Source organism: Hylobates moloch, unplaced genomic scaffold (assembly GCF_009828535.3).
Source record: "Hylobates moloch isolate HMO894 unplaced genomic scaffold, HMol_V3 SCAFFOLD_20, whole genome shotgun sequence".
Lineage (NCBI taxonomy): Eukaryota > Metazoa > Chordata > Mammalia > Primates > Hylobatidae > Hylobates > Hylobates moloch.
Genome location: NW_026652295.1, coordinates 29,147,860 through 29,174,267, shown reverse-complemented (window position 1 = coordinate 29,174,267; position 26,408 = coordinate 29,147,860). Strand labels below are relative to the sequence as shown.

Genomic DNA, 26,408 nt, shown 5'->3' with positions numbered 1-26,408 from the left:
AGGCCAAAAAAGTGCAGCCCCTTCCGGGCTCCGCGGTACGGGAAGACGGCTTTGGGATGTCGGAAGATCCTAGAGGTCCCGAGGTAGCTGCCTTGCGAAGCTAAGGCTCCAGCCGAGGTCTCCAGGCTTCCGACCGGCCCAGCAGTGAGCGCGGCTGCCCGACGCTTCAGGGCCATGGCGACGCCGGCGGGGCTGGAGCGCTGGGTTCAGGACGAGCTGCACTCGGTGTTGGGGCTGAGCGAGCGGCACGTCGCCCAGTTCCTGATCGGTACCGCACAGCGCTGCACCTCGGCCGAGGAGTTCGTGCAGCGCCTACGAGACACTGACACCTTGGATCTCAGTGGGCCGGCCCGGGACTTCGCCTTAAGACTCTGGAACAAGGTGTCGGCAGGGGTGGGGAGGGGCCCTGTGATTTGTCCCGGTGAGCCTGGCCTAACGGTCCATCGAGGAGTTAAGAAAGCTCAGTTCAAAAGCACTTATTCTTTGTCCGTTGTCGCGTAGGTACTGTGCTAGCTGCTGGACGCCCAGCTCAGTGGAGAAGATTGAGGAGGGCTTAGGTGTGTCGGGTTAAGCGCAATAGAACGTTGTTTCTCGAACTCTTAACATGCATCCAGGGCCCTTGTTAAAACGCAGATTGCGATTCAGTAGGGATCTTAGTTTCTGCATTTCTTTTCTTCTCTTTTTCTTTCTTTTTTTTTTTTTTTGAGAGACACAGTCTCGCTCGCCCCGTCGCCCAGGCTGGAGTGCGGTCGTAAGATCACGGCCCACTACAGCGTCGACCTCCCTGGCTGAAGCGACCCTCCCACCTCATCTTCCCCAGTAGCTGGGACTACGGGCGCGTGCCACCACCCCCGGCTAATATCTTTTATTTTTATTTTTATTTTTAGAGACGAGGCCTTGGTGTGTTGCGCAGGCTGGTCTCTAACTCCTCAGCTCAAGCAATCCTCTCTCAGCACCCCCAGAGTGCCGAGATTACAGGCGTGAGCCACCATGCTCGGCATCCCTCAGCTTCTGAACTTCCTTTCAGTCGTTTAATTAACAGAGGGGGCCGGGTGCAGTGGCTCACACCTGTAATCGCAGCATCCCGGGAGGCTGAGGCAGGAGGATTACTTGAGCCCAGGAGTTCGAGACCAGCCTGGGCAACATGGCGAAACCTTCTCCCTACAAAAAATTTAAAAATTAGTTGGGCGGCCGGGCGCGGTGGCCCAAGCCTGTAATCCCAGCACTTTGGGAGGCCGAGGCGGGCGGATCACAAGGTCAGGAGATCGAGACCATCCTGGGTAACACGGTGAAACCCCGTCTCTACTAAAAATACAAAAAAAAAAAAAAATTAGCCGGGCGTGTTGGCGGGCGCCTGTAGTCCCAGCTACTCGGGAGGCTGAGGCAGGAGAATGGCGTGAGCCCAGGAGGCGGAGCTTGCGGTGAGCCGAGATCGCGCCACTGCACTCCAGCCTGGGGGACAAAGACTCTGTCTCACAAAAAAAAAAGAAAAAAAAAAAATTAGTTGGGCGTGGTAGTGTGCACCTGTGTTTCTAGCTACTTAGGAGCCTGAGGTGGGAGGCTCACTTGAGCCCAAGAGGGACAGAGTGAAACCCTGTCTGTAAAAAAAAATAAATAAATAAAAGCTGTGGGCCCCATTCAGGATGATGAACGTGGGGTGAAGCCATGAGGAAGAAAGAGAATGAAGGCTGGTTAGCTGGTTTAAAACTAAGTAATTGTGCCTGGGTGCGGTGGCTCATGCCTGTAATCCTAGCACTTTGGGAGGCTGAGGCGAGTGGATCATGAGGTCAGGAGTTCGAAACCAGCCTGGTCAACATGGTGAAACCTCATCTCTACTAAAAATACAAAAATTAGTAGGGCGTGGTGGCATGTGCCTATAATCTCAGCTACTTGGGAGGCTGAGGCAGGAAAATTGCTTGAACCTGGGAGGTGGAGGTTGAAGTAGGCCGAGATCACGCCATTGCCTGGCGGTGGTGGGGGGGGGAGGCAGGAAAGACTAAGTAATTGCTTAAATTAGGAACAGCGCTAAGTGGGAGGGCAGAGATCAGGAGTTGCTCAGACCTCCTTATCTTCCCCTCTACTGACAGGTACCACGAAAGGCAGTGGTAGAAAAGCCAGCTCGGGCAGCAGAGCGAGAGGCCCGAGCCCTGCTGGAGAAGAACCGATCTTATAAGTTACTGGAAGACAGTGAAGAGAGCAGTGAGGAGACTGTGAGTAGGGTTGGAAGCAGCCTCCAGAAGAAACATAAAAAGCGGAAACACCTCAGGAAGAAGCGTGAGGAAGAAGAGGAAGAAGAGGAGGAAGAGGCTTCTGAGAAAGGGAAGAAGAAAACAGGGTAAGTCAGAAGCAGGGCGAGAGAGGATGGGGCAGGCTGAAGTGTTCTCCCTGCCCTTATTTAATCCCCTGGTTGGGCTGCAGGGGAAGTAAACAGCAGACAGAGAAGCCAGAGTCAGAAGATGAGTGGGAACGGACAGAGCGTGAGCGCCTTCAGGACCTGGAGGAGCGTGATGCCTTTGCTGAGCGGGTTCGACAGCGGGACAAGGATCGGACTCGAAATGTCCTGGAACGGTCAGACAAGAAGGTGAATAGGAGCAGCATGTTCTGTAAATCACCAAGATCCCAGGGTGAAATCTGAGGTTGGCTGTGATTGCAGAGATAGTGATCTCTGGGAAGACAAGGGGCTATCTCTAGTGAGATGTTCACCTCTGTGGTGAGAGAAGCCCTGTGCATCCTGTGGCTAAAGCAACTCTCTGCTGTACCTGCAATCAGAGAGATTCCTCACTGAGAGGGGACATTTTTTGTGTTAGGGTACATCTGAATGATCCTTGTGATTCTAGAGGGGAGCAGCTGTCAGTGTGGGGGCTCTTTGGCCTCACACCCCTCCATTCTTGTTTTTTTTTTTCCAGGCTTATGAAGAGGCTCAGAAGCGCCTCAAGATGGCCGAGGAAGACCGGAAGGCCATGGTGAGTCCCAGGGCCTAGGGAGCCAAGATCAGAAGACAAAAGGAAAGACTTTCTCATAGAGTGTATAGGGAAAGAGGATACAGACGAAGCACAGTGTGGATGCTGATGGGGTGGTCAGGTTTCTGGAAGACGGGCTTGGTTGTTAGGAGCCAGCTGAGGCTAGACGTATGTTGTTGAGGGAAGGAACCCTCTTAAGTTGTAGGGGGAGGGAGGCTACCCATAAGTCCTCCTTGACTCTTAACTTTAGGATCAAATATACTCTATTAGTGAATGAAATTGTGAGCTTTCCTTATTCCTCAGTCCTAATGAGATATGAGGCAGTTGGAGTGTTGTCAGGAAGGTTGCTGGAGGGCAAGGGCAGGGCAGCAGTCCCACTGTGCAGGGATGTGCTGACCATTCAGCTTAGGGACACCATTTCCAAATACCTTCCCACCACCTAATTCCTGCACCCCTTATGTGGCTTTGTGATCTCCCTGTGTTTTCTCACTGGACAGGGACAGAGCCCCTGTAATTCATAAACTGGACTTTTTATGGTGTGAAACTAGGTAGGTTAAGCTGTTTTCCAAAGGCCTGGTCTTGTCAAGTAAAGTCACACGTCACACTTAGATTCCCCAATAGAATTTTGAGACTCTTGGAGTTCCGTTTTGTTTTTTTTGTTTTTTTTTTTTTTTTTTGAAACGGAGTCTTGCCCTGTCGCCCAGGCTGGAGTGCAATGATGCAATCTCGGCTCGCTGCAACCTCCGCCTCCTGAGTAGCTGGGATTACAAGCGCACACCACCACGCCTGGCTAATTTTTTGTACCTTTAGTAGAGACGCGGTTTCACCATGTTGGCCAGGGTGGTCTCGAACCCCTGACCTTGTGATCCACCTGCCTTGGCCTCCCAAAGAGCTGGAATTACAGGCATGAGCCACCGCGCCCAGCCTTCTTTTTATTTATTTTATTTTTTATTTTTTTTAATTTATTTATTTTGGAGATGGAGTCTCACTCTGTTGCCAGGCTGGAGTGTGGTGATGCGATCTCAGCTCACTACAACCTGTGCCTCCCTGGTGGAGGAATCAAGCTATTCTCCTGCCTCAGCCTCCTGAGTAGCTGGGACTACAGGCCTGCGCTATCACACTCGGCTAATTTTTTGTATTTTTAGTAGGAGGTTTCATCATGTTGGCCAGGATGGTCTTGATCTCTTGACCTTGTGATCTGCCCGCCTTGGCCTCCCAAAGTGTTGGGATTACAGGCATGAGCCACCACGCCTGGCCCTTTTTACTTTTTAAAATTTATTTGTCTATTTTTTTGAAACAGAGTTTTGCACTTGTTGCCCAGGCTGGAGTGCAGTGGTGTGATCTTGGCTCACTGCAACCTCCACCTCCCGGGTTCAAGTGATTCTCCTGCCTCAGTCTCCAGAGTAGCTGGGATTACAGGCATGAGCCACCTCGCCTGGCTAATTTTGTATTTTTAGTAGAGATGGGGTTTCTCCATGTTGGTCAGGCTGGTCTTGAACTCCTGACCTCAGGTGATCTACCTGCCTCGGCCTCCCAAAGTGCTGGGATTATAGGTGTGAGTCACCGTGTGCCCGGCCAACTTTTGGAGTTCTAAGAATGGCCTACTGGTTCCCAGGTCTCTCCTGACCAATTTATCTCATATCTCTTCCTGAAATTGATTGTGGTTAGGCTTCTGAGACATTTCAGTGCAGTTGTAGTGGTGGTGGTGTTACTGTTTTGGCCTGAATTTAATTTTTCTTTTTCTTTTTTTTTTTTTTTTTTTTTTGAGGTGGAGTCTCGTTCTGTCGCCCAGGCTGGAGTGCAGTGGCATGATCTTGGCTCACTGCAACCTCCGCCTCCCGGGTTCAAGTGATTCTCCTGCCTCGACCTCCCAAGTAGCTGGGACTACAGACATGCACAAGCATGCCTGGCTTATTTTTGTATGTTTAGTAGAGACGGGGTTTCGCCATGTTGGCCAGTCTGATCTCAAACTCCTGACCTTAGGCGATCCACCCACCTCGGCCTCTCAAAGTGTTAAGATTACAGGCGTGAGCCACTGCGCCCAGCCGTAATTTTTCTTTTTCGATTACAAAAATATTTAAGCACATAGGGAAGTTGAAAGAATAGAACAAAGAATGCTCATAGACACTATTCAGATTGAAAAATGGTTAATACTATGGGTAGTATTTGCATTGTCTCTGTAAATGTGGTATGTTTTTTCTTTTCAGACCATTTAAAAGAGTCTTAGACATCATGGCATTTTATCTCTAAATACATCAGCTTGTACCTGCTAAGGATAAAGACATTGTTCTCTAAAATCAGAATGCTCTTGTCACAGTCAGGAAGTTGAACAGCAATTCTTATGTATCGACTAAGATCTCTCTACAATGAAAGATTCCCTCATTACCCCAAAATAACTTTAATGACTGCTTTTTCCTAACAAGAATGCAGTCAAGGTTCATGCATTGCATTTGGTTATTAGATTTTAAGTTTGTTTCTCTCTCTGTCTCACCTTGCAGTGTCCTACATTCTGGATTTGTCTGATCCTTATCTTGTGGTGTTAAGTACTTCTCTGCCCTGTGCTTTCTTTAAAGCAGGAATTGGGTCTAAAGCTTGTCGACACTCAGATTAAACAATTGTGGCAGGAACACTTCTTGGGCAGTGATGTGCACTTCATATTATATCATATCACGGGGACATACTATCCAGTTTTGTATCTATTAGTATTAATATCCTTTCTACCAACAGCCTTTCATTGAAAGCTTTTAGCAGCCACTGCTAATCCTTTCCTGAACATGTTATTTTATTGGGGATTGCAAAATGGTGATTTTTTTGATTCTGTCATTCCTGTTACATGTATTGGCGAGAATTTGTCTATAAAGAAGAGCTTTTCCTCAACAACTAGCAACAAGCTACAGTTCCTTCTTAAAAAGCAGGATAAATGTTTGTTTCCTTTTAAATACCAATTTTTAGAGTAAGGAGTTTGGTGTAACAGTCATTTCACTGGTGACAGATTTTTTTTCCCTTGTTTTTTGTTTGTGTGTGTCACATTGGACTCATGAATTTTTATTTTTCAGTATTTTATAATCTCACTTCATTATTATTTTTTATTTTTTTATTTTTTTGAGGTGGAGTCTCGCTCTGTCGCCCAGGCTGGAGTGCAGTGGCGCGATCTCGGCTCACTGCAAGCTCCGCCTCCTGGGTTCATGCCATTCTCCTGCTTCAGTCTCCCAGGTAGCTGGGACTACAAGTGCCCACCACCACGCCGGGCTAATTTTTTGTATTTTTAGTAGAGACGGGGTTTCACTGTGTTAGCCAGGATGGTCTCGATCTCCTGACCTTGTGATCTGACCGCCTCGGCCTCCCAAAGTGCTGGGATTACAGGCTTGAGCCACCGCACCCGGCCGTCATTATTCTTTTTAATGCTCAAATTGCTCTGATTTTTTGCCCATGTTAAAAAAAAATCTGTCTGCCTCTTCCATGGAAGGAATATTTGACTGTGGTACTCAGATTAGGTCATGATCATAAACTGCGTTTTAAATCTTTACAGAACAAACAAGAAAAGCCAAGCAACTAAATAGAACCAGGCCCCTTAAGGGTAGAGCAGCAGAGGGGCTTTTTTTTTAAGATGCAGTTTTGTTCTTGTTGCTCAGGCTGGAGCGCAATGGCCTGATCTAAGCTCACTGCAACTCCATCTCCCGGGTTCAAACGATTCTCCTGACTCAGCCTCCTGAGTAGCTGGGATTACAGGTACCCACCACCATGCCCGACTAATTTTTGTATTTTTAGTAGAGAGGGAGTTCACCATGTTGGCCAGGCTGGTCTCGAACTCCTGACCTCAGGTGATCCACCCGCCTCAGCCTTTCAAAGTGCTTGGATTACAGGTGTGAGCCACCGCGCCGGCCTGGCCACCAGAGGTGCTTTGACCTTGCTGTAGAGGAGGTTGTGATCACAGAGAGGATGATGTCATAGTGGGAGGAGTCTTGGCAGGAAAGGGCCTTACACATATTGCCAGTTTTCTGCTGTCATCCATAATGTGTCCTGAAAAGTTTGTATCAAAGGTAAATATGTAGAAACTAAGTGACACATAGCATAGTGAAGAGAGGTTAGTACCAGAGAGCCAAACATCCCTGATTACATTTGCCTTACAGAAATACTCTGATGCTGTAGTCCTAACTTTTTATAATCAGTTTTTTTCCCTTCCTCAAACTATATTCATTCAGTTTAAGACCAAGGGACATCTAACTGGGGCTGAAGATTGCCTCCTGTTGGCCCCCCCACTGGTTTCTATCTTTGTCTGAATTGTTTTCGGTTTGAGTCCTGTGCTTCTAAATACTGGATTAGCCTTTTATTTTCTCCCTTTCCACTAATTTGAATAAAATGGCAAGAGTAAAATATAAGCTATGCAGACATCTCCCTAATGTATCTATATTAACAAAGATGATAATGCTGCCTAAGAGGACTTTGCAGCTGGATTCTGCTGCAGGAAGATAGGGTGTGGGGTCAGCATGTAGCATCCAAAGAGGCCCAGATTTGAGTATGTCATTGTTTTGGTTGTGCATTGCAGAGGGAAGGTAGAGGGTGCATCCTTAGGTTCTCATGCCTGCCTGTCAGGGAATTTTTCCCTTGTAGGGATTGGTAGAGAAAGGGGTTGCTGCTCCAGCAAGATGAGGATTCGACTGTCCTTTCCCAACTCAGGTCCCTGAGCTGCGGAAGAAATCTCGCCGAGAGTACCTGGCTAAGCGGGAGCGAGAGAAGCTTGAGGACCTAGAGGCGGAGCTGGCTGATGAGGAGTTCCTTTTCGGGGACGTGGAGCTGAGCCGGCATGAGCGGCAGGAGCTCAAATATAAGCGGCGAGTGCGGGATCTCGCCCGGGAGTACCGGGCAGCTGGGGAGCAGGAGAAGCTGGAGGCCACCAATCGCTACCACATGCCCAAGGAAACCAGAGGACAGGTAAGGCGAAGCGGCATCTGCTTCAGCCTTGGTCCCCAAGACAAATTGTGGGGAAGGCTTCAGGGGATTGGGCAACACCTGGGTCAGCCCCTTTCTTGCCTTGCCTTTCCCAGTGGGAAGTGGGCGGGGGTAGTAATGGGAAGAGGGGGGTGGGCAGAGAGGACATCCTCTGTTTTCGAGTCTTCACATATCCCCTCTCTCTGTAGCCAGCCCGAGCTGTGGATCTAGTGGAGGAGGAATCAGGAGCCCCTGGGGAGGAGCAGCGGCGCTGGGAGGAGGCACGGCTTGGGGCAGCATCCCTGAAGTTTGGGGCCCGAGATGCTGCCTCTCAGGAGCCCAAGTATCAACTGGTGCTGGAGGAGGAGGAGACCATTGAGTTTGTCCGGGCCACTCAGCTCCAGGGTGATGAGGTAAGAGCGGAGCTAGGAGACATTCTGAGGAGGACCCGAAGCGAGCTATTTAGCTCACACCTCCTTCTCTTTCCTTAGGAGCCGTCAGCTCCACCCACTTCAACTCAGGCCCAGCAGAAAGAGTCCATCCAGGCTGTCCGCCGCAGCCTCCCGGTGTTCCCATTTCGAGAGGAGCTCCTGGCTGCTATTGCAAATCACCAAGTCCTCATCATTGAAGGCGAGACAGGCTCAGGGAAGACCACCCAGATCCCACAGTACCTCTTTGAGGAGGTACAGTCATCTCACCCTTCAGCTTGCCAGTGCACCTGGCATCAATGTCCTCATTCCTGTCAGAGCTCCCTTTACATTATATTTTTAGTAGTCACTTACCCATCTTTTCCACTAAATTGTGAAATTCTGGAGAATAAAGACCATACCCTTTTCACATTTCTGTTCTCACTTCCTGCGTTCATTTTATTCAGGTTGGAAGGACGGGTAGATGGAGAGGTGGAGTGGGACGTGTGTGTAAATGTGGACCTCCCTATACTCCAATGTGGCCAAAAAACAAGGAGTTAAAGGACTATTTTCCTGCCTTTTGATTAGTTAGGTTTTTTTTTGTTGTTTTTATTCTTTTGGAGACGGAGTCTCGCTCTGTCACCCAGGCTGGAGTGCGATCTCGGCTCACTGCAACCTCTGACTCCTGGGTTCAAGCAATTCTCCTGCCTCAGCCTTCAGAGTAGCTGGAATTACAGGCATGCGCCACCACACCTGGCTAATTTTTTAGTAGAGATGGGGTTTCACCATTTTGGCCAGGCTGGTCTCGAACTCCTGACCTCAAGTGATCCAGCTGCCTCAGCCTCCCAAAGTGCTGGGATTACAGTGTGAGCCACTGTGCCCGCCCCCTGCCTTATTTTGGAGACAGGCTCTTGCTCTGATGCCCAAGCTGGAGTGATGTGCCACCATCATGACTCACTGCAACCTAGAACTCCTGGGCTCAAGAGATCCTCCCACCTCAGCCTCCTGAGTGTCTGGGAGGTGCACACCACCATGCCTATACTAAAAATTTTTTGTTTTTTTGAGGTGGAGTCTCGGTCTGTCACCAGGCTGGAGTGCAGTGGCGCGATCTTGACTCACTGCAACCTCTGCCTCCTGGGTTCAAGTGATTCTCCTGCCTCAGCCTCCTGAGTAGCTGGGACTACAGGTGCGTACCACCACACCCAGCTAATTTTTGTATTTTTAGTAGAGATGGAGTTTCACCATGTTGGCCAGGATGGTCTCAATCTCTTGACCTCGTGATCTGCCCACCTTGGCCTCCCAAAGTGCTGGAATTACAGGTGTTAGCCATTGCACCTGGCCTGAAATTTTTTTTTTTTTTTTTTTTTTTTGAGACAGAGTCTTGCTCTTTGCCCAGGCTGGAGTGCAGTGGCATGATCTTGGCTTACTGCAACCTCTGCCTTCCAGGTTCAAGCGACTGTCCTGCCTCAGCCTCCCAAGTAGCTGGAATTACAGGCATGCACCACCATGCCTGGCTAATTTTTTGTATTTTTAGTAGAGATGAGGTTTCACCATTTTGGCCAGGCTGGTCTTGAACTCCCAACCTCAGGAGATCCATCTGCCTCGGCCTCCCAAAGTGCTGGGGTTGCAGGTGTGAGCCGCTGTACCTGGCCAAAATGTTTAATTTTTAATTTTTTTGTCACACTATGTTGCCCAGGCTGGTCTCGAACTCCTGAGCTCAAGCGATCCTCCCACCTCAGCCTCCCAAAGTACTAGGATTATAGGCGTGAGCCACTGTGCCCAGTTTTCCTGCCTTTTTTTTTTTTTTTACCCTAGCTGGCTCTGCCTTAGCTAATCTGTTCTTTTCCAGCTCAAGTCTAGCAGAGTCATGAACTTAATTACCCAGAGCTGGGTGAGGACCCCCTTTGAGGGCCCTAGGTCTGTCATCCTGTCTATTTGCCCTTCTTTTCTGGTTTTCAGCATCTGTCTTTTCTTCCTTTTCTCCTGCCTGGCTTTTACAACATCTTTCTCTGAATTGTACCTTGTCCCAGGGGGCATATTTAGCAAAGGGCAAACCTCTTCTTTCTTCCTTGTCATTCAGGGTTATACAAACAAGGGAATGAAGATTGCCTGCACCCAACCCCGGAGAGTGGCCGCCATGAGTGTGGCCGCCCGAGTGGCCCGGGAGATGGGTGTGAAGCTTGGGAATGAGGTGAGATTTCTAGGGAACTGGGGGGTAGAGACTGGGGTCTGTGACTCAGTCTACACTGCCCTCAGGTCCCTACAGCAGAAGTCTTGGTGCTGCCCCACTTCATCTTTCCCCAAGTTCCTTTCAGGGCACACCAGCCCACACTTGGTTACTACTGGTTCCCTTGACCAGGTTGGCTACAGCATCCGCTTTGAGGACTGCACATCAGAGCGAACTGTCCTCCGCTACATGACAGATGGGATGCTTCTCCGGGAGTTCCTCTCTGAGCCTGACCTCGCGAGTTACAGGTATCTCTAATCTCTGGCCTTTCTCTCCTTTCTTCCCACCCAGCCAATTCAGCCATTGTCTTCTGATTAATCCACCAGTTCTTGAATCTTTATGGTTCAAATGCTCCTTGAACTGACCTCCAGGTACCACGGAGATGGGGCTGGAGGACAGAAGAGATTGTAGAGAAAGCCTCTTCTTCTTTCCCCATTCATCTCCAGGGTTTAGAAAACAACCAGGATAGCAGAGCATTGCTGCGGAGACTTGAAATGCCGTGTGAAGACCATTTGAAAATACTTGGAATGCTCAGCTCAGAGGGAGAAACAGGGGAAGCATCCTGGTTCCCTCTAAATATGTGAAGGCTGTTACATGGAAAGAAGGATCAAATTTGTTTTATGTGACACTACAGGACATAGCTAGGAGCCATGGAGAGGTTACAGGGAGACAGATTCCAACTCAATACCGATGGCTGAGTAACCCTCAGAGTGGTGTGGAGATTGCAGGGCCTGTCAGAGTGGCTGGACCCTGGGTCTTGACCCTCCACACAAGTCTTGGGTAGCTTAGTCTGTGAATAATGAGCTCTTAGTGCTGGAAATGGCCAAGCAGGGGTTGGTTGAACATGTGTTGAGGGGGAAAAGGGATTCATGAATGTAATGGGCGTGGGATCGGGCCAGCTGAACAGTATGTGCCTTTTTGACTCTTCAGAGGCTGTGAATTTCTGCTCCTGGAAGATCACAGTGGAGCAGTTGGACAGATAGGATTTTATCCTTCATATCCCTTGCAAAAAATCTCTGAGATCCCATGGAAAGCCAGCCAGTGCAAGAGTGTCTGATGCAGGTGTTTTTTCCCATCGATCCAGCCTGCTTTGTGGAATGGCTGGGGACTTCACCATCACAGTTAGGGTTAGGCACAGAGTTGAGGTCAGGGAGGTGGGTAGGGGAAGATGGGGATGAGTTCCTGGGACTTGGCTGACACCCAGAAAAGCCAAAGATTAAAGCAAAGAGAAAGAAGGTGTCATGCATGTAACTGAGTTAGGAGGAAACCAAGGAGCATGCAGAGAGTTGGGGTAGAAAGGCTTAACTTGCTCCTGTCTCCAAAAGAAGAAACAGCCAAGAAGGATGCCAGCAGCAGTTGTCCCACAGGACACCAGGAGCTTCTGGGCTATCTGAATCACAGCAGCTCAGGTCTATTACTCCCAGCCAGCCTTGGTGGCCCACCCTTATTGAAAGGGACCCTGCCTTCCACTTTTTTTTTTCCTTTAAAATGTATCGGCTGGACGCAGTGGCTCACGCCTATAATCCCAGCACTTTAGGAGGCCGAGGCGGGTGGATCACGAGGTAAGGAGATCGAGACCATCCTGGCTAACACAGTGAAACCCCGTCTCTACTAAAAAATGTAAAAAATTAGCCAGGCATGGTGGCGGGCACCTGTAGTTCCAGCTACTCAGGAGGCTGAGGCAGGAGAATGGTGTGAACCCAGGAGGTGGAGCTTGCGGTGAGCCGAGGTCGTGCCACTGCACTCCAGCCTGGGCGACAGAGCGAGACTCTGTCTCAAAAAAAAAAAAACCATATCCTGGCCGGGCATGGTGGCTCATGCCTGTAATCCCAGCACTTTGGGAGGCCGAGGCAGGAGGATCATGAGGTCAGGAGATTGACACCATCCTGACTAACATGGTGAAACCCCGTCTCTACTAAAAATACCAAAAATTAGCCGGGCACGGTGGCAGGCGCCTGTAGTCCCAGCTACTCGGGAGGCTGAGGCAGGAGAATGGCGTGAACCCAGGAGGCAGAGCTTGCAGTGAGCTGAGATCATGCCACTGCACTCCAGCCTGGGCGACAGAGCAAGACTCTGTCTCAAAAAAATAAATCCTTCCACTTTTTCTTTCTTTCTTTCTTTTTTTTAGATGGAGTCTCGCTCTGTCACCCAGGCTGGAGTGCAGTGGCGCGATCTTAGCTCACTGCAACCTCTGCCTCCCAGGTTCAAGCAATTCTCCTGCCTCAGCCTCCCAAGTAGCTGGGACTACAGGCGCCTACCACCACATCTGGCTAATTTTTTTTGTATTTTTAGAAGAGACAGGGTTTCACCATATTGTCCAGACTGGTCTTGAACTCCTGACCTTGTGATCCGCCTGCCTCGGCCTCCCAAGGTGCTGGGATTACAGGCGTGAGCTACCACGCCCAGCCTAAAACATATCCTTCAACTTTGTCTAGTAAGAGCAGCTGCTGAATCTAAGCAGACTCTTGACTGAACTAGAGGGTATGGCTAACTTGTCCTGGCCTTAGTGTGCAGCCTCTACATCTTGGCTCCTATTGTCTGCTGAGGCTGGATAGGTTGCAGATCATGGGGCCCTGGCCTTCTCTGACTTTCTGTTGGTCTTACATAACTGGGATGGCTGACTTCTCCTTAGAGCCCCCTCCGTCAACAGTCATTCTTGAGCTCTTTGTGTCCATTACTCCCCTCTCATCCAGGGAACCCTGGTGTCTGATACTGCATTGCCCAGTGCTCCTCCCTCATTGCTCTCCTATTCCCTCCCCAGCGTGGTGATGGTGGATGAGGCACACGAAAGGACCCTACACACAGACATTCTCTTTGGATTGATCAAGGATGTTGCTCGCTTCCGACCTGAGCTCAAAGTCCTGGTGGCTTCAGCCACAATGGACACTGCCCGTTTCTCCACCTTCTTTGATGACGCCCCTGTGTTTCGAATCCCTGGACGCAGGTTTCCTGTGGACATCTTCTACACCAAGGTGCCCCCTCAGGGAGGATGGGCTTAAGTCTGTGGCAGAAAAGCTGAGGCCTTTGGAGAAGGTTATCCCATGGAGGGAAAGATGGAATGGAAGTTTCAAAGGGGAACTAGGATAAAGCATATGTTGAACTGGGAGGAGAGGAAAGGTTTGCCTAAGCAGGTGGCCCTCCTGTGACGCCATCTCTTTCTGCTCTCCAGGCTCCAGAGGCTGACTACTTGGAAGCTTGTGTAGTATCTGTGTTGCAGATCCATGTGACCCAGCCCCCTGGGGATATACTGGTGTTCCTGACAGGACAGGTGCCTGACATGGCGGGGAGAGGGGATGATGTATCCCAGGGGAAGGCAGGGCCGGCATGTTGGCCTTCTGTGACTCTGGGACCCCTGCTGCTCTCCCCACCCGCTATCCAGGAGGAGATTGAGGCTGCCTGTGAGATGCTCCAGGATCGCTGCCGCCGCTTGGGCTCCAAAATCCGGGAGCTCCTGGTGCTGCCCATTTATGCCAACCTGCCCTCTGACATGCAGGCCCGAATCTTCCAGCCCACACCACCTGGGGCACGAAAGGTCAGTTGGAGAAACCCGCACTCTTCACCCCTATGCTTCCCGCAACTAGTAGTGAAGAAGCTGTGTGCCTGCCCCATGCAAGGTGAGTCCTGGGCACTGCTGCACACAGCTGAGGAGCAGCCAGGCCCTTGTTCCTGGGACTGAAGAGAGGAGAAATATGGTGTGAACCAAGAGAGAGCCAAATATGTGATCTGGAAAGTAAGCACAGTAGATTCATTGGAGAAGGGAAGTCCTTGATGCACCAAGAGGTGGGATTTGATATGGACCTTTAAGAGAAATGGCTGAGGTCAGGTGTGGTGGCTCACGCCTGTAATCCCGGGACTTTCGGAGGCCGAGGTGGGCGGATCACTTGAGGTCAGTAGTTTGAAACGAGGCTGGCTAACGTGGTGAAACCCTGCCTCCACTGAAAATACAAAAATCAGCCGGGCATGATGGCGTGCGCCTATAATCCCACCTGTTCAGGAGGCTGAGTCATGAGAATCGCTTGAACTCGGGAGGAGGAGGTTGCAGTGAGCTGAGATTGCGCCACTGCCCTCCAGCCTGGGTGACAGTGCGAGACTCCGTCTCAAAAAAGAAAAATGGCTGAGAAGTTACGAGAGGAAGGCCCAAGGTGTGTTTGAGGTCAGAGTGTGAGCTAGTAGGCTTAGTGGGAGGTTCATGTGGTGAAGGAGTAAGAGACAAGGCTAAAAACAATTTGGGGCTAAGATTAGGGAGGGCCTTTGATGACAGGAGAGTTTGGACTTTATTTATTTATTTTTCTTTTTCGAGACAGTCTCGCTCTGTCGCCCAGGCTGGAGTGCAGTGGCAAGATTTCGACTCACTGCAGCCTCCACCTCCCAGGCTCAAGTGATTCTTGTGCCTCAGCTTCCCAAGTAGCTGGGATTATAGGTGTGTACCACCACCCCAAGCTAATTTTTTTTTTTTTTTTTTGAGATGGAGTCTCACTCTGTTGCCCAGGCTGGAGTGCAGTGGCACCAACTCTGCTCACTGCAACCTCTGCCTCCCAGGTTCAAGCGATTCTCCTGTCTCAGCCCCCCTAGTAGCTGGGATTACAGGCGCCCTGCACCACGCCCAGCTAATTTTTTGTGTTTTTAGTAGAGATGAGGTTTCGCTATTTTGGCTAGATTGGTCTCAAACTCCTGACCTCAGGTGATCTGCCCACCTTGGCCTCCCAAAGTGCTGGGATTATAGGTGTGAGCCACCATGCCCGGCCAACACCCAGCTAGTTTTTGGTAGAGATGGGGTTTTGCCATGTTGGCCAGGCTGGTCTTGAACTCCTGGACTCAAGTGATCCGCCTGCCTTGGCCCCCCAAAGTGCTGGGTTACAGGCATAAGCCACTGCCTGGCGAAGTTTGGACTTTAGACAGCTGAATAGCAGTCAAAGGATTTTGAGCAGAGATACAACTTTCATTCAACAAATATTTAATGAGTTCCTTCTGTGTGTCAGGTACACAGGGGTTGATGATACAGTGATGAACAAAACAAAGTCCCTAGCCTAACAAACTTGCACTTGTGGTCTATTGGGGAAACAGTGGATGCATAAATACATATTGTCAATTTGTGGCCAGTGCTATGAAGAGATACAAGGCAGCATAGTAGGATGGAACTTGACTCTGAGGGGTGGGAGTGAGGACTGGCATGAAGGTATTTTCCTTGGGGTGTAGGGAGGGGGAAAGTGGAACAGAGACCCAAACCAGGTGAGGGAGGGAGCCAGGCTGATATCTTGGAGAAGAGTATGCCAGACAGAGGGAATAGCTGATTCAAATGATCCAGTGAGGAGTGCACTTACCTGGGCAGAGCAAAGCAGTGTGCGGGAGGAGTGAGGGAGGTGGTGGAGTGCTAGCAGATGAGGTCAGAAAGGCAGCTGGGGTAGGTGATGCAGGCTTTTAAGGGGCTTGGATTGAATTCTAGAGTAGGATAAGAGGCCACTGAAGGATGGGGAGTGATGTGACAGGTTTGTATTTTAAAAGGACCATCCTGGATGCCATGTGACAGAGGCTAGGAGCAGAAGCAGAGATACATGTTAGGAGGCTCTTACAGGAAGTGTTGTGTGAAGATGAAAGCGGTGGTGGGGAAGATGGGGCAGGAACTTGAACACCCCCATTTCCCATCTCCGAAAAAAAAAAAAACCCTAAATCCTCTTCTCCATTTCCCTTCCTCCTATGGCCCTGCTGACTCCCAGCCCACACTTCCCTCTCCCCTGTCTTCTGGCCTTGTCCCCTGCTCCTGACCTTGGATACTAATTCCCTCAGCTCCTGCCCCTTACTGCAACTGCTTCACTACTCCTAACTTTCCAAGATTACTTTTTCTGGGTAACTAGGTAGGTGGGGTCACTGGGTGACCCCATATCCTCTCACTCAGGTGGTTGTGGCAACGAACATTGCTGAGACATCACTCACCATTGAGGGCATCATTTATGTGCTGGATCCAGGGTTCTGTAAGCAGAAGAGCTACAACCCCCGCACAGGCATGGAATCACTCACTGTCACACCCTGCAGCAAGGTCAGCCTGGGGATGCATGGGAGTGGGGGAGGTGGAGTTGGCCCACAGAGAAGGTCCAACTCAGAAGCAGGGTGGGGGCTTCCTAGGGAACCGGGGTGAGCAGTTTGCATCCTTCCAGATTTCTTGCATAAATACTGCCTTTTCTCTTTTCCCTGACCAAATTGTCAGCCAGCCTGCTCTCCTTTCTTTCCAGGCCTCAGCCAATCAGCGAGCTGGCAGGGCAGGTCGGGTGGCTGCAGGGAAGTGCTTCCGCCTGTATACCGCCTGGGCCTATCAGCACGAGCTTGAGGAAACCACAGTGCCTGAGATCCAGAGGACCAGCTTGGGCAATGTCGTGTTGCTGCTCAAGAGCTTAGGTGATTGGGCTACCTGAGAGAGGAGGGAGGGGCTGGAGTCACCGTCCTTTGAAGGGACCTCTGTTCCATCCGTCACACCTCTCTCTAGGGATCCATGACCTAATGCACTTTGATTTCCTGGACCCTCCACCATATGAGACACTGCTGCTGGCTTTGGAGCAGCTGTATGCTCTGGGAGCCCTCAACCACCTTGGGGAGCTCACCACGGTGAGTTGGGGGGCAGCATGTGTGGGGGCAGGATGATAGGGGTCAGGATGGCTCCAGGGACCCCTATAGTAGTAGTGGGAAACCCGAGGGAGGACTGGGCTCAACTCTCTCTCCTCTGTCCTTAGTCTGGTCGAAAGATGGCAGAGCTGCCGGTGGACCCCATGCTGTCCAAAATGATCTTAGCCTCTGAGAAGTAAGCCCTCCCCTCCACCCAGTCCCCCAGCACACAAACTGGCCAGGCCTCCTCTGTCTCTGGGGTCCCCTTTGTCTGTCTTTTTCTGTTCATCATGTTATCCCTTAACACATAATAAAGTATTAGATAACTCTGATTGCCCCCTTTTGAGGCCCACAAGGGTAAGACACTTGATCCTATCCTTGATTGCACTGCGCCCGGCCCCTTGAGGAACTTACTTGTTCCTAAGGTTTCAAACTAGAACATTTAGATGTAGCTGTGGAGGGATGACCTTTAAATGCCATTCCTCTGCTGTCAGAGATCTTTTCCAAATGCACATAGTGAATGCACACTTTCTGCGGAAGCCTCAGAAGTCCCCAGTGTTTCCTGCTCCTGCCTCCATGGATGTCCCTCCCTTGTGACTGTGTTTCATCTATGGCCCCTACCTCCTTGACCCCCAAGCTGCTGCCAGAATCTATCTTCTGGCTGCTTTGTAGCCATTATGCCAACCAGCCTTCCCCACATGAGGAAACATCCATCACACAGTGATCACTCCCCACTCCACCATATCTGTTCCTATGTGTCTTGCTTTGAACTCATGCTTTCCCCTTCCTGTCCCAGGTACAGCTGTTCAGAGGAGATCCTGACAGTGGCTGCCATGCTCTCTGTCAACAACTCCATCTTCTACCGACCAAAGGACAAGGTCGTCCATGCTGACAATGCCCGTGTCAACTTCTTTCTCCCTGGTGGTGACCACCTGGTTCTGCTAAACGTTTACACACAGGTCACTGGGCTTGGGTGAGTGGAAATGAGAGACACTGGGGGACTTTAGTCCTGCTGTATAGTTAACTATCTCTCCTTTCTTTTTAACCCTCTTCCCAGTGGGCTGAGAGTGGTTACTCTTCCCAGTGGTGCTATGAGAACTTTGTACAGTTCAGATCGATGCGCCGAGCCCGGGATGTGCGGGAACAGCTGGAAGGGCTCTTGGAACGTGTGGAAGTTGGTCTCAGTTCCTGCCAGGGGGACTATATCCGTGTACGCAAGGTCAGCATTTCTTCAGCCTCCTGCTTTCCACCCCCAGTACCTCCCCAGGAGCAAGCTTCTCTGGGGGCATGCAGCATTTCCTCCAGCGTGAGAGCATGCCCTCTTCCCCTTGTGTATGACGTGTCCTCCCAGGGCCCTGTCTTCCCCAGACCACTGAAGGTTCATTCCTGGGAAGTTATTCATGCATTCCTTACCTCTCTAGTTTTCCTGAAGCCTGAACTAAAAAGGTAGTGAGCTCTTAGGGTCCCCAGATGTCTGCCTTTTCCATTGATTTTCTTTCCTGCCTGCTCCTTAGGCCATCACTGCTGGTTACTTTTACCACACGGCGCGGTTGACTCGGAGTGGCTACCGCACAGTGAAACAGCAGCAGACGGTCTTCATTCATCCCAACTCCTCCCTCTTTGAGCAACAGCCACGCTGGCTGCTCTACCACGAACTTGTCTTGACCACCAAAGAGTTCATGAGACAGGTGAGAACATCCTGTGCCCCCGCAGGCAGAGACTGTGTAGAGAGATGGTGTCCTGGCAAGCTAAGAATCCAGGTTCAAGTTGCTGGGACTGGTACAGAAAGAGGAAGGTAGAGTAAAATAGAAAGACATCCTTTGTTTTTGTTTTTGTTTTAAGAGGGAGTCTCGCTCTGTTGTCCAGGCTGGAGTGCAGTGGTGCAATCTAGCCTCACTGCAACCTCTGCCTCTGGGGTTCAAGAGATTCTCATGCCTCAGCCTCCCAAGTAGCTGATATTACAGGCGCAAGCCTCCACGCCTGGCTAATTTTTGGTATTTTTAGTAGAGGTTTCACCATGTTGGCCAGGCTGGTCTCAAATGCCTGCCTCGGCCTCCCAAAGTGCAGGGATTACAGGTGTGAGCCACCATGCCCAGCCCAAAGACATCCTTTCTAACAGGTGTGTCAGCATCTTCCAAGATCTGAGAACTAGACATTTATTCAATAAATATTTGAATGGCTACTGTATAGGTGCTGGGGCTATAATGAACAAAGCAGACAGTCTCTGGTCTCACAGAGTGTACTTAGTCTTTATGTTCTAGGCTTTTCTTTTTTTTTTGAGAGAGAGTTTCGTGCTCTTGTAGCCCAGGCTGGAGTGCAGTGGCACGATCTCGGCTCATGCAACCTCCACCTTCCGGTTTCAAGCGATTCCCCTGCCTCAGCCTCCAGTGTAGCTGGGATTACAGGTGCCCACCACCATGCCCAGCTAATTTTTGTATTTTTAGTAGAGACGGGGTTTCACCATGTTGGCCAGGCTGATCTCGAACTCCTGACCTCATGATCCGCCTGCCTCGGCCTCCCAAAGTGTTGGGATTACAGGCGTGAGCCACCGTGCCCGGCATGTTGTTCTAGGCTTTTCTTAGGAATAGCTTATTTGATATCTTGAATAACATACAGAGGTATATCTGCCCTTTGGGTATGTGATAATAGAGCCAGGCACCTTTACCCCTAGCCCTGCAGTCAAAGAGGAAAGATAACTTTTGACCAGACACATAAGGATCTAGGTTGGGGCTGGGCATAGTGGCTCATTTTTATAAACCATCCCAGCACTTTCGGAGGCCAAGGCAGGATCCTAGCACTTTGGGAGGCCAAGATCAGCCCAGGCAACATAGTGAGACTCCATCTATACAAAAAATTAATGGTGCACTGTGATGTGTGCCTGTAGTCTCAGCTACTTGGGAGGCTGAGGCAGAAGGACTGCTTTGAGCCATGATACGCTACTGCAGTCCAGCCTGGGCAATAGAGCAAGACCCTGTTTCAATTTAAGAAACAAAAATAACAACAACAAAAGACCTATGTTGGAAAGAAGGGAACTCCATTGATCTTTTCTCTCTCCTAGGTACTGGAGATTGAGAGCAGTTGGCTTCTGGAGGTGGCTCCCCATTATTATAAGGCCAAGGAGCTAGAAGATCCCCATGCTAAGAAAATGCCCAAAAAAATAGGCAAAACACGAGAAGAGCTAGGGTAAGAGAAGGACATAAACAGAACCTGACACCAGCTCCTTTTCCTTCTATACATTATTTAATACCTATTAAATAAAATTATTTTTGGAATAAAGCTTGTGGGAACATTTGGGATCCAGAGAAAGTGATATATGAAATTCTATCTCATATAGTCAGTTAAACTTTATTATTTACAAGTTAAATTACACAGCAGCTTTACACAGCATGAGATGGAAAGGAAGGAGGGAGAGAAACGAGAGGAAGCTGGCTCCTGAGATTCTTGGCTGCCTCCACCTCCTTCTCTTGGGCGTAGCAGTCTTCAGTGCTGCCCCCACTCCAAGGTCAAGGATCAGGGCTTGGAACACAGGTTTAAGTCGGGTTCTGGCTCTGACAGCCCCAGGGCCACCAGGGCTCCCACTAGCAGCTTCTTCACAGGCGTTGGAGGTGAGTGTGAAGGCATCAGCTGCAGGGAGAAAGGTTAATGCCAGTTGGGAGAGGCACATAGATGTTCTACCCTTTACCCCACCCAGCCCTACCTAGGACTCACTTTATCTAGACGATGGCGACAAATGAGGCCACTGGAATTCAGGTAGAAAGTGGAGTAGGCATCATAGGTCCTGGGGAATAGAGGGAGGCTTACTGAGGGAAAAGGTGACTGGTCCCAAAGCTGAATTCAAGCACTTGTTTAAACGAGTAGCCCCTAAATTCTGCTACATATTAGATCACCTGGGCAACTTACAAACATCTCAGTGCTTAGGTTGTGCCCTGTCTCAATTAAATCAGAGTGTTTGGCGTCAATATTTAACGATCCTTGGGTATTTCTACTGTGCAGCAGTTTGGGAACTGCTGGTTTAAAAACATATATCCAATGTTTGTGGCTGAGCCTAACAATTTATTGGGATTTACTCCCAGGCAGAAGTTTACCAGGTTGTGAGGCTCAACATATGAGACAGGACTTTTCATTTGTTCAGTACTTTTTTTTTTTTTTTTTTTTTGTGAGACAGGGTTTCACTGTGTCACCCAGGCTGGAGTGCAGTAATGTGATCGCGGCTCACTGCAACCTCCGCCTCCCAAGTTCAAGTGATTCTCCCATCTCAGCCTCCCAAGTAGCTGGAACTACAGATGCGCACCACCACACCTGGCTAATTTTTGTTTTTTTTTGGGTTTTACCATGTTGGCCAGGCAGGTCTCCAACTCCTTACCACAAGTGATCCGCCCACCTCGGCCTCCCAAAGTGCTGGCATTACAGGCATGAGCCATCACACCCAGCCTGTTCAGTAATTATTTGAGTACCTACCATGTGCTAGGCACTGTATAGGAAGAAACTGAAGCTCAGAGGTTTTTCTAATATACTCAGTCTCTCTTTTTTTTTTTTTTTTTTAACATTAACATAAACTAAACAGGATCCCTGTCCTTAAACAGTCAAGTCAGGATAGGTCAAGGGTTGTCTGGGAGACTAGATCATCTGTAATCTCAGCACTTTGGGAGGCTGAGGCAGGTGGATCACCTAAGGTCAGGAGTTCGAGACCAGCCTGGCCAACATGGTGAAACCCCGTCTCTACTAAAAATACAAAAATTAGCCAGGTGTGGTGGTGTGCATGTAATTCCAGCTACCCAGGAGGCTGAGGCTGGTGAATCGCTGGACCCCGGGAGGCAGAGGCTGCAGTGAGCTGAGATCACGCCACTGTACTCCATCCTGGGTGACAGAGTGAGACTCTGTCTCAAAAAAAAAAAAAAAAAAAGAGGGAACTGATTATAGTTTGGGTCCTTTCTCACTTCTCTCTTACCGGTAATGTTCGTCTTTGTCACGCTTGTAGAACCGCAAAAAGAGCAAGTGGATGGGCAGCCCTACAAGCCGCCACCGGGCTTGCAGGGTCCAATTCTCAGGGTGGCGGGTCAGCTGTAGAACCTCCAAACGAAGGTGTGCAAAATAATTCCAGGCCAGGAAACGGCAGAGGGTCAGTGAAAGAATGTACCATGTCCGGCCCCTGTGAAGAAGGGATGGGAAAGAAATCTCATGATGGCAGAATTAGAAAACCAAACTGACTTCTAAGGAATGAGGAACAGATGTGAGAAGCAGTCTAGGAACTTCTCTGGGAAGTGAAAAGGGTCATGTATGTAGCTTTGGATGCTTTTCCTCCCCAAGACCCTACCTGTGCCCCAATTCTCACTTGGTACGTATGTTGAGGATCTCATTGATGAATTCCACATCCAAGGAATACAGACTGTAGTCGTGGGACTGAAGGAAGAGCTTGGGAAGCTAGGTGGAAGAAGATAGCATCAACCCAGTGGGAAAGAAAAGATAATTCTATTTTTCAGTTTTCTTTTTTTTTTTTTTTTGAGACAGTGTCTAGCTCTGTCACCCAGGCTGGAGTGCAGAGGTGTAATCTCGGCTCACTGCAACCTCCGCCTCCCAGGTTCAAGCGATTCTCCTGCCTCAGCCTCCCGAGTAACTGGGATTACAGGCACCCACCACCATGCCCAGCTAATTTTTGTATTTTTAGTTAGAGATGGGGTTTCACTGTGTTGGCCAGGCTGGTCTTGAACTCCTGACCTTGTGATCTGCCTGCTTCAGCCTCCCAAAGTGCTAGGAGCATGAGCCACGTGCCAGTTTTCTATTTTTAAGGCCTCCTTACTCCCGTCTTGGCGTGAAAGATCTCATCCCATGATTAATCTCCCTTAACCCAAAATGAGGAACATCATTTTCTTTTTTGCTTTTTTTTTTTTTTTTGAGACGGAGTCTCGCTCTGTTGCCCAGGCTGGAGTGCAATGGAGCTATCTCCGTTCACTGCACCTCCTGGGTTCAAGCGATTCTCCTGCCTCAGCCTCCTGAGTAGCTGGGATTATAGGCCTCTGCCACCACGCCTGCCTTTTGTATTTTTAGTAGAGACGGGGTTTCACCATGTTGGCCAGGCTGGTCTTGAACTCCTGACTTCAGGTGATCCACCTGCCTCAGCCTCCCAAAGTGCTGGGATTACAGCACTTTGAGCCACCGTGCCTGGCCGGAACATCATTTTCTCAGGAAAATGTTTATAATACATTTCTATGCCTGCCCATGGTTCCAAAAAAGAATCCAGTTGACTAACTCCCTACTTCCAAGGATTACCCACATCCCTTCGCACTGTAGATGAAGGCCACTTTTGCACTGACTTACCTCTTGTCTCAGTCTCTCATACATGACAGACAGATGTTCCTCCATACTAGGATCTCCTGACGGGGTGGCAGGGGAAGGGTGGGCAGTTCCAGGGACTTGGAAAGGTATCCAAGCCCCAGGATAGGGGCAGGGAGGTCCCTCAAAAAGGCTTCTAAGCCCATCCAGGCAGCCGCTATGCAACTCAGGTCCTGGTCCCTCCTCCCGCTTTCCTGGAGGGAGAACCACCCATGCTGAGCTGAGGGCCTGGATCTGAGGGAGAGGTAGTGGGGGAACCTGGGGAAGACGCTGGGTGGGAAGGCGCGGGGGCAGGGGAGACCAGAGTAGAGGAGAAGATGGGGAAGTGGTTGTCGTGGAGGGGGGCCAAAGAGGTGGGAATGGTAGAGTCCCTGGATAAAGCTGGTCCTAAGGAGACAGAACAAAAGGGAAAAAGATAAGAATCCACTTGCCTAACACCGCTTCATCCCCTGGGTGCTCAACAGGCTTCCAATACCTATTCCTCCTCACAGAATGGATGGAATTACTATAGGAAAAAAGGGATGGATTCATCTCCATCTCTACTGAAAACAGGAGGAAATCATTTTATTATTTTGAGATGGAGTCTCGCTCTGTTGCCAGGCTGGAGTGCAGTAGCGCGATCTCAGCTCACTGCAACCTCCGCCTCCCGGGTTCAAGTGATTCTCCTGCCTCAGCCTCCCGAGTAGCTGGACTACAGGCGCGTGCCACCACGCCCAGCTAGTTTTTGTGTTTTTAGTAGAGATGGGGTTTCACCATGTTAGCCAGGATGGTTTTCAACTCTTGACCTCGTGATCCACCCGCCTCGGCCTCCTAAAGTGCTGGGATTACAAGGTGTGACCCACAGCGCCCAGCTGAGGAAACCGTTTTATGTGACACAAATACCGGCACCTCCCAAAAATTAGCAGACATCTTTACTTTTTTTTCTTTTTTTGAGACGAAGTCTCACTGTTGCCCAGGCTGGAGTGCATTGGCGCGAACTCAGGTTACTGCAACCGCCGCCTCCTGGGCTCAAGCCATTCTCCTGCCTCAGCCTCCCGAGTAGCTGGGATTACAGGCACCCTTCACCACGCCCGGCTAGTTTTTGTATTTTTAGTTAGAGATGGGGTTTCACCATGTTGGCCAGGCTGTTCTCGAACTCCTGACCTCAGGTAATCCGCCCACCTTGGCCTCCCAAAGTGCTGGGATTACAGGCGTGAGCCACCGCGCCCAGCCACATTTCTTTAAGATTCCAACACCGGCCGGGCGCGGTGGCTCACGCCTGTAATCCCAGCACTTTGGGAGGCCGAGGCGGGCGGATCACGAGGTCTAGGAGGTCTAGTGTCACCCAATATGGTGACACCCCGTCTCTACTAAAAATACAAAAAAATTAGCCGGGTGTAGTGGCGGGGGCCTGTAGTCCCAGCTACTCGGGAGGCTGAGGCAGAATTGCTTGAACCCAGGAGACGGAGGTTGCAGTGAGCAGAGATGGTGCCAATGCACTTCAGCCTGGGTGACGGAGCAAGATTCCATTTCAAAAAAAAAAAGATTCCAACACTGGGGGCAGTTTCACCTCTCTCATCGCAAGAATCATGTAATACACACTTGATGAGTGAACGAATAACAGGTTTTATTGTACTGTGGATTAAATGCTGTGGCCTGTACATCTCCATGATTAAGTGTGCGAGGCAAATGTACAGAGAAAAAAGAATATCCAGCTGAAGCTAGGAATCTGAATTCTAATTCTATCATGTAACTTTAGGCATTCTCATTCCCTATGCCTCCGCTTCCTACAAATGTCCTATAAATGAGAACAATAAAGCCTCACTGGGTTATGAGGCCTATATGAAATAATAAATGTAAACGTAGCGACCTAGAAAGCAGTACATAAATGGAAGCTATTACCATTTCGGGCCCCTCTAATGACAGACATAACCTCAGGAGACAGTTAAAGGCTGGCCTTCATTCTCCTGGGTTTACCGACGTTGAAACTGCAAAGGGAGGTCACCCAAAGTCAGGCCTCACCCGAGTCTCTCCGCTCCCAAGGAACCCCCCAGGGGATCGTCTCACTGCAGGGAAGGCGGGCGGACCGCTCGGGTACCTCGGTCCCCGATGGTGTCCTAGAGGCGCCGTCTCTGCTGGGGGCGTGGCCATCTTGCCAGCCCCGGCGCAGGGGCCCGAACCGGGTGCACACTGGCCGGCCTTCCTGCCAGGACTGCTCTCCGAGTGCAAGACGCGCGGGCTGCTGAGGGCGCCCCGCGGGTCTAGTCTGGGCCGGAGAACTCCGGGACGGCGCCGCGGCAGGCCTGCGAATCTCTCCGCCCCTGCCCTTCAAATCACCTCTAGGCACAGGTAACGGCGGAGAGTAGGGCGCAACGCAGACGCGCCCCGCTGCCTGGCCTTGACCCCGCCTGACCGCCCTCAAACCTGGGAGGACCGACGTCCTTGCGCGACAGGCCCGGCAGCGCCGCCCTCCCGCTCCCGCGACCCCTACCTAGCCTGTCCACGCGCTGCAGGGCACAGGTGGGAAGGGGCGGCGGGTGTCTCTGCGCCTGCGCGGAACCCGGCGCGCGCTCCGCCCCACGCACCGGCTTTGAGGAGGGTCTCTCCCCGCCCCCTCTCCTCCCTCCCGCTTCTCCTCCGCTCTCACCTGGGGTCGAGCCTGGTAGGCGCGCAGGCAAGGGCCGAGACGCCGGGCCACACCCCGGCTGGGCTGGTACATGATCTTCCGGGAGTGGAGAAGGAGCCTTCTGAGTCCGACCTCCGGCCTCCTCACAGGGGTGAGCGCGCCCCGGAGCCGGCTTCGTGAAGGGGAAAGGAGGCCGGGGCGGGAGGGGGGGTAGGGGGGAAAGGGGCTGAGGGAGGGAAACGGAGATGTCCCGCGCTTGCGCACTGCAGGCTCGAGAGAAGCGGCTGAAGCGCTCTGTCGGCGGTAAGCGCGCCTGCGCCCGCGGGCTCGGAGGCTGCCTGAGTGCGCTTGCGCAA

The 26,408-nt window shown here is 50.6% G+C and overlaps 2 protein-coding genes across 2 annotated transcripts; one reads left to right on the top strand and one right to left on the bottom strand.

Moving 5' to 3' along the window:
* Positions 1-27: 27 nt before the first annotated feature.
* Positions 28-20,393, top strand: DHX16 (DEAH-box helicase 16). Its single transcript, XM_032140940.2, has 20 exons — positions 28-381; positions 2,088-2,335; positions 2,419-2,581; positions 2,907-2,963; positions 7,638-7,892; positions 8,099-8,302; positions 8,381-8,572; positions 10,377-10,487; positions 10,656-10,771; positions 13,285-13,495; positions 13,693-13,791; positions 13,903-14,055; positions 16,417-16,557; positions 16,751-16,913; positions 17,002-17,120; positions 17,246-17,313; positions 17,914-18,076; positions 18,175-18,336; positions 18,632-18,805; positions 20,176-20,393. The coding sequence occupies exons 1-20, from the start codon at positions 175-177 to the stop codon at positions 20,302-20,304; spliced, it is 3,135 nt and encodes a 1,044-aa protein (XP_031996831.1). The 5' UTR covers positions 28-174; the 3' UTR covers positions 20,305-20,393.
* A 53-nt stretch (positions 20,394-20,446) lies between these two features.
* CUNH6orf136 (chromosome unknown C6orf136 homolog) lies at positions 20,447-26,397 on the bottom strand. The gene is given in 8 exon segments (XM_032140941.2): positions 20,447-20,741; positions 20,826-20,895; positions 22,066-22,266; positions 22,450-22,538; positions 23,433-23,834; positions 25,525-25,917; positions 25,919-26,068; positions 26,071-26,397. Coding segments are annotated over 8 exon segments (1,494 nt in total). The 5' UTR covers positions 26,146-26,397; the 3' UTR covers positions 20,447-20,627.
* Positions 26,398-26,408: the final 11 nt, after the last annotated feature.